The following is a 7663-nucleotide window of genomic DNA, read 5'->3' on the forward strand; positions in this document are numbered from 1 at the left end:
TATTTCGTTTATTTTGTGTTCTGACACTTAATTAGCCAGGGAAGGAGCAATAACCCAGGGGGCAGGGGGTGAATTCACAGCGGGGACAGATCTCTGTTAGCTCAGAGTCTCTCCAGACCTTCCACACAAACCTTTCCAGCTGGGATGGCTCAAATAAAGAAAATCCTGAGTGAAACCACCTCTGTATACAGTACCTAGACACATCTATTATGAATATAGAGCTAAAAATGATTAATAACGAATAGGCAGAAGACAATAGCAGAGCACAGATGCAAAGAGGGATTGAGGAGGAGTAGGAGGAAGGTTCACTCTGCCCTCTGCAATACTTTGCGGAGCAGTGACACAAAACCCTTCAGTGAACCAGGGAGCTCCTCAGGTCAGCCCTGATTGCTTGGAGCTCTGGCACCTGCGTCCTCCAGGGTGCTGGCCTGGAAGAGCGAGGCTGCAAAACATTTTTGGGGACTTTTCAGGCAGCCACAGAGGTGTGAAATCGGCCGCAATTCCATTATTGCTGCCCTCAGAGGTGGTGCGGGGTGAGTAACAGATGTAACCTTTTCATGACAACCCATTCTCTTGTCAACAAAACGTTCAGAGCAAACAAAACCTTAAACCTTAAACCTCAGCTCCTTCTTTCGTGCCAAACAGGAGGATGTGCTATTCAGGCACACCCAAATATAGATTATTATTAAACTCAAAGATGGGTAAATGACCTTGTACACTTCAGCTGGAAAGAAGAAAGAAGGAAAGAGATGGGAGAATAACCAATTGTCACTCCTGTTCTCCATAATAAATTCATACAAGGTTGCATGAATCATATTGGCTTTCCAAATCTGTTTTGCTTTCCAAATCAAGGCAGTTCTGTTTCTGACAGAAAATATTCGATATTGACACCCTGTAGTCTGGCATCACTCAAAGTACCTGGCTCACTCTGCAAACTGCAGAATCTGGAAAAGGGAACCTCTCTAACCCTGAAGAGCATTTCAATCCCATTTTATTGTTGAGGGGCAACATTTTGGAGGGCAGCAAATTCCTTGTTATCCCCAAAGCCTAACGAATAACCAGTTCTAGAAGTTATTTCCAAAAACAATGCAGATAAAAGCACTGAAGTTGGAATTTTTATAACCACAGGACACCATCCTCCACACACAAAAAGAGTAGAGCAGGAAACCCTTGGACAAAATCAGAAAGGCAGAAGTTAGACCTAACCGGTAAATAAAATTAAAGGATTGGGTCTGGTTTTAGGGACTTTTTTCTGTCCTTCTTGGTCTGGAAAGCAGCAACACTGGACTGCAAGCACTGCAACAAACTGAGGAGCTTTGAGCATTAGCAGAACAGTTTGTCCCAATATCCATCCATCCATCCATCCATCCATCCATCCATCCATCCATCCATCCATCCATCCACAGCACCTGACAGCTCAGTAAAATCATCTTTAAAACTTGCCAGCCTCCAGAATCCTTCAGTTCTCCCTGGTCCAGGAGTGAGGTCAGGCAGCAGCAGCAATCAGGTTTGAAAATCCCAAGTTCACCCATCCCTCAGCCCCAGCACCACAGGGCAGTGAGATCTGTGAAGCTTCCAGGGAGATGGGGAAGATATTCCAGGGATATCTGGGGCTGGTGAAGCTGAAGAGCAGAATGCAGCTGGCTCAATCACGTCTGCTTGTCTCTCACTGTGTAAATGAGAGAACAAAACTGACACTGAGCATTATTAGTCTAAAGCACTTCAAATCCCTTTAGCATGAGAAGCACCCGCAGGTGCTGGTGAGTGTTTTGCAATCAGGTCTGCTTTGTCTCCTTTCACCCAGGGATGAGAAGGAAAATTGCCCCAAATGTCCCCAAGTTGAGTCTGTTTAAATTAACCTTTTAACTGGCTGAAATTATAGAAATCCTCCTCTGAAAGGCCCCTCACTGCAATCAGCATTTCGTGCTCCTTCTCCTCACTAATCACACTTTGGCAGTGTGATCCCTCCTTGCAGTGCTGCTGCTTCTGCTCCAGCCAGGGCTGAAGGGAAATTCACTGGATGGCATCCCAAAGGATGCAGACTCCTGGATTCGGTTCACTGGGTGAGGTGAGGATTTACAATTCCTATCCGAAAACCTCTGGCAGCAAAGTGGTGCAGATAAATTTAACTTCCACTGACCTCAGCTGATGTCAGATCCACTCTTGCCTCAGACTAGAAAGAAACATTATTAGCTGTGGGCATGGCTGGGAAGTGTAGGAACTACAACTTCTTGGAAGAAATGGAAATCTTTCCATTATTACATCCAACACCTGATATCGCAAGAGATCCTGAAGCCTGTGACTGTGACAGGACAGAAGCTGCTCTTGGAAAGCTGTTACCTCAAGACATTGAAGGAAAAAAAAAACAACAGCATTTCAGTAGACAGAACTTAATCACCTCTGTCTTCACTTTGGTTTCCTCACATGCCAGGTCCTTGTGAGGCTCCTAATTCCAGATTTCTTTAGGCTTTATAATCAAGAATTAGAAATCATTTCATATCATTTTATGTTCACTTTGTATAATCACAGAAAATGTCCCAAAGCGGGTTTCTGCTCTTTATTCTAACGAGTGATTTCTCCACGTTTCAGTGAAAATCGGTAAAGAGGTTTTTGGTTTTTTAATTAAGTCAGTAGGCGAGCAGCTCATGTCCCACACGCCATGTGCTGAATCAGATCTGAAGTTTCATTCACTTCGCCAAGTATTTTGTCAAGTATTCCACTATCAAAAACTTAAATCTACCGAGGCAGCTCTTGAGCACTGAACAGCTCCGCAGGTCAGCAGAGCTCTGAGCAACCCCCGTGAAGTGCCCAGGCGGTGAATTCCAGCCCGTGTTTGCAGATATTCCCAATCAAACCTGACTGCACACTCCAGAAATCTGCACAGAACTCAAAACCAGCACAGCTTCCTCTGCTAAGAGAAAATATTTCATCTTTTCAGTCCTTTTCTATGAAGAATAACGCAGAGAAAAGGTCTTCAAGAGTTTTTTCACTTGCTGGTTTGGCTACTTGAAACTTCAGGATAACAATAATTCCCTGCTGCACGAGAGAAACCAACTGCTTATAATCCTCTAACTTCCTTTAAAATTTCCACTTTTGTCTGGCAGAAACTATTGTTGAAAAAGAGTGAAAATAAAGGAAAGTGATATTCATTTATCAGCTGTTATCAGCCTAATCTCGTGTCGAGCACTAAACAAGATTTTTCACACAACATCACAGGGGAATTCTCTCAGAAAACTCCATGATCCACATTTAGCACCAAATGTTATTTTCTCTTTACCTTTCCCTGAGGATTAAATAGTTTCACTAGTGAAGAAACAACTGAGCAATACCAGCATTAAAATAAATAAATAAATAGATAAATAAATCAGCCTTGCTTTTAACTGCTTTGTAAAACACAGCAGAGGTTTTGTTGTTTTTGTTTTTTGGGGTTTTGGTTTTTTTTTTCTACCTGGGAAAATTGTTCACTTCTGCTGGTAGCTAAAGCAGCCAAACGTTGGCTTTGCCTTCATCGCAGCCAATATTTCATTAACTGTGCTGACATCCTCTTATTTACGGCTTATTTTTCTTAGAAAATGAGTTATTTTAGGAAAGGACACGAATGAAAGTAATGTAAGAGACATCAGAATAAATCTAATTTCTACATTTAACCCATTGTATCTCTCTGGGCTCGGGGCGGGTTGTCCTGACATTTTTTTTTTTTTAAGGGCTGCTCACGATTCTTTAAAGGACCCATCTGCTGTGATTGAAGCACACAAAACTTTCATTAGAGATTCTTGGGCTGGATAATGAATCTGAATTTGGGAGGCTCAGACAGTGAAGGACAGCCCTGGCGTGGGCAGATGAGCAGAGAGGATGGCAGGGCAGGATCAGAGGCTGCAGCTGAAGGAAAAGCCTGGCGGTGCAAAACCCTGACAAATCCAGCTTTGTGCTCGGGAACTCTCATCTTTTCTCTCATCTTTTCTGGCCAGGAGAGGAATGGGGATCGGGTCTTGGACATCCCTTTTACGGGCACTGATCAGGAGCCCAAATACAGAACAGCCCAGAGGCATTTTCCTCTGAACACGCTCTGAAAGGATGAGGCTGCTGATAAATACTGCCAAATCTGGCCCTGTTTCAACATCATTTTTATGGGGTTTTAATCAATCCTTATAGAAGCACAGGAGGGGCGTTTTCCTCAGTAAAACCTGTCCCAGTTAGAGAACAGGTTTTAGCTGCAGCAGCCCACCCAAGGGCTGGAGTTTGCACAGAACCAGCACAAGTTTGGAACTCCAGATGCAACCCAAAAGTTTTCTATTTCTCAGCTAAGTGAGACCCTGAAGCCCCTCTCCAGAACCCAGCTCCAGTAAATCACTCTGGAGGCTGAAAAGCTCCTCTGCAGTCAGAATCAGTCAAGGGGGTCAGGTGAAACAAGCATAAAAATCACCCCCACACTTCTGGGGGTGTGAAAACTCCTCCTAAGAAACACTCAGCGGAGGGTGATCCTGGTGGCCAAACCCACGGAGATTTCTTTGTCACCCTGTTTGATCAGCACAGCTATGAGAGCCTGAGTCATGGCAGCTTTTTGAAACACACATTTCCTCTCCATCTGCAGGGAGCAGAACAAGGTCAGGGATTCTGGAGGCCGGAAGAATAAAACATGGGAAGGAGACACAATGTTCTTAATGGGGGAAAGAGGGAGGGAATGAAGGAACAATGGCACAAGGGATGTTTTTCCTCCCAAGAACTCACTCTCCCCTGGCTTTTGGCCCCAGTGCTGTTGGGCTCAAGCATGGCATGAGAGCACAGGCAGGAGGTGGCAGCTGCCTAGCAACTACAGGGACAGCAACCAAGGAGTCCTCCTGTTCACACACCAGGGGATGGAAAAAACAGCAGGTTTGGGGTTTGAGTCCGGGGAGTAAACAGGAGCACGGCTGAAGGAGGACTCTGCACCCCGGGTGACAAACAAATGTGCTCTCACAGTGCCTGGAGAGCAGGCTGGGAATGGGAGCATTAGCCAGGGACTGCAGGGCCAGACAGGAGGGGAGGAGAGTGTTTCAGTCACTGGTTTGAGCCGATGATGGCACTTTCTGGACATCACCAGAGCTGCAAGGAGACACTCAGATGTACCACGAGCTTCCCGACTCACCCTGGTCCAGCAAAGCCCAGAGATCCCAGGGCCACTCAATCTGTGTATTCCATCAGAAAACATCCACTGGATCCAGTGGATCTCCAGCAACAACAGCCCCCAGCACACTCCAGGCTGCAGTTCCTTCCCTCCAGCCTTAGGCAAAGAGGGGGATGTAGAAATGCCCCCCACACCCGAGCAGGTGTCTCCATACAGGGAAAGGTTTAAGACTCACCCCAAAACCTTTTAAGGGAAGAGCACGGGAAGTTTCTTTGCTCTCCTGGCAGTAATTGGCTCAGCGTCAAGACAAAACCACTGACGGGTCTCTTTACCTGTTGCTCAGATTAGCAGCTATTCTCTATTGGGCTGCTTGCCAAAAAAAACCCACTTAAACCCTTCAATACTTAAAGGAGGGCACGAGGCTGCTCAGTGCATTCCTGGGGTGTTGTAGCAGGTGTGTGGGACCTGTCCCTACACTGCGCCCGGCTTTGTTCTTTTATTTTCCCATTGTTTTCTTCTTTTATTAAAACCCTTTTTGCTTTTTCAGGACGTACTGGACCACGCTGTCTGAGCACCCTGCCTGCCCCAAACCCTCCCAGGGGCAGGGCCCGGCTGCCCGGAGCGGGCAGAAAGTTTTACCGGGTGAAAATCCCATTTTTCCAGAGGAATTTTCCGGCGAATCCATCCCGCTCGGTCTCTGCAGAGGGCGCCAGGCAGTTTGGGATGTGCCGGGACGCCGCTCCAGGTGCTCCGGCTGTCACTCACGCAGGTGCTCGCTCTCCAATGGCCAATGCTCTGCTCGCGGGATGAAGTAGGAGTTGGTTTGGGTTTTTTTCTTTCTTGCATGCATAAATCCCCTTCGTTCTCGTCTCCTTTCTTCCCGCTGAAATAGCAACAGATGCTTGGCTGAGCTGCGGCGTGCTGGCAGCACAGCTGCCCCGGCAGCCGGGAAAACTCCCTGCTTTTCATCGCCAGGAGAGCTGAGCCCAGCAATGCCCTGCTGCCGATCCTTCCCTGCAGAGGAAACTGTTTGCTGCCTACAGGCTTTGGAGATCGCTTTCTTCTAAAGGAAAGAGCAGCCTGGCATAAAATTAATCCACTGTAAACGCAGATTGTTTGATGCTTGCACTCGTAAAATTGGCTAAAAGTCTCTTGCTTGGTTCCACCCCGCATGCACAGCAGCAGCTTGGAAGGACTTGCTTTTTGTTTTCCTTTTTCTTTTTCTCTTTTTATCCTGTGCTCTCTCAGGTCCACGATCACTGGTGAGCTCAGCTGCCTCGCTGACAATGAACACCACACGCTTCGCATTCTCCTTCCAGCCCGTGCTGCTCAACGCCAGCGAGGACTTCAACGACTCCGTCCCCAACAACAGGAGCGGCGACGGATTCTGCGAGCAGGTCTTCATCAAAGCCGAGGTCTTCCTGACCCTGGGGATCATCAGCCTGCTGGAGAACATCCTGGTCATCCTGGCAGTGCTGAAGAACGGGAACCTGCACTCCCCCATGTACTTCTTCCTGTGCAGCCTGGCCGTGGCAGACATGCTGGTGAGCATGTCGAACGCCCTGGAGACCGTCATGATCGCCATCCTCAGCAGCGGCTACCTGATCATCGACGACCACTTCATCCAGCACATGGACAATGTGTTTGACTCCATGATTTGTATTTCCCTGGTAGCCTCCATCTGCAACCTCCTGGTCATAGCCATCGACAGGTACATCACTATTTTCTATGCCCTCCGTTACCACAGCATCATGACGGTGAAGAAAGCCCTGACCCTCATTGTGCTCATCTGGGTGGCTTGCATCATCTGCGGCATCATTTTCATTGCCTACTCGGAGAGCAAAACTGTCATTGTGTGCCTCATCACCATGTTCTTCACCATGCTGCTGCTCATGGCCTCGCTGTACGTGCACATGTTCCTGTTCGCCCGCCTGCACGTCAAGCGCATCGCGGCGCTGCCCGTCGAGGGCGTGCCCCCCCAGCGCACCTGCATGAAGGGGGCCGTCACCATCACCATCCTCCTGGGGGTCTTCATCGTCTGCTGGGCGCCTTTCTTCCTCCACCTCATCCTCATCATCTCCTGCCCCATGAACCCCTACTGCATCTGCTACACCGCCCACTTCAACACCTACCTGGTGCTGATCATGTGCAACTCGGTCATCGACCCGCTCATTTACGCCTTCAGGAGCCTGGAGATGAGGAAGACTTTCAAAGAGATCGTGTGTTGCTGCTATGACATGAGTGTGGGACAGTGCATGCTATAAAACACCCGGTTTGGGGTGGAAAAAAACCACGCCATAAGGGGTATAGATAGAAATATATTTATGTATGTGTCGAGGTGCAGAGCAGCTCACTTTAAACGCAGTGCCTGAAGGAAGGGAGCAGGAAAGGCAAAAGCCTCCTACGTGATGCCTTGTTTCCTACTTTTTAGAGTGAAAACCAGTTTCGACTGAATTATCTGAATTTATTTTTTTTAAAATAGTCATAACGGAAGGAAATCCAGAGTGGCTTACAAAGCAGCTTCAGAAACTTACTGGGAAAAATGAATCCTGAAAGGGA

General features: G+C 47.6%; 1 protein-coding gene across 1 annotated transcript; it reads left to right on the forward strand.

The window, feature by feature from the left end:
• Positions 1–6390: 6390 nt before the first annotated feature.
• On the forward strand, positions 6391–7368 carry MC3R (melanocortin 3 receptor). Its single transcript, XM_066198884.1, has one exon. It carries the CDS (start codon positions 6391–6393, stop codon positions 7366–7368), a length of 978 nt encoding a protein of 325 aa, XP_066054981.1.
• The last annotated feature ends 295 nt before the right edge of the window (positions 7369–7663 follow it).

Source organism: Chamaea fasciata, unplaced genomic scaffold, assembly GCF_029207755.1.
Source record: "Chamaea fasciata isolate MVZ Bird 193981 ecotype frontalis unplaced genomic scaffold, bChaFas1.0.hap1 SCAF_17, whole genome shotgun sequence".
Taxonomy (NCBI): Eukaryota; Metazoa; Chordata; class Aves; order Passeriformes; family Sylviidae; genus Chamaea; species Chamaea fasciata.

Excerpts from the sequence above, each read along its gene's own strand:
- MC3R (XM_066198884.1), top strand. The coding sequence starts at position 6,391 with ATGAACACCACACGCTTCGCATTCTCCTTCCAGCCCGTGCTGCTCAAC.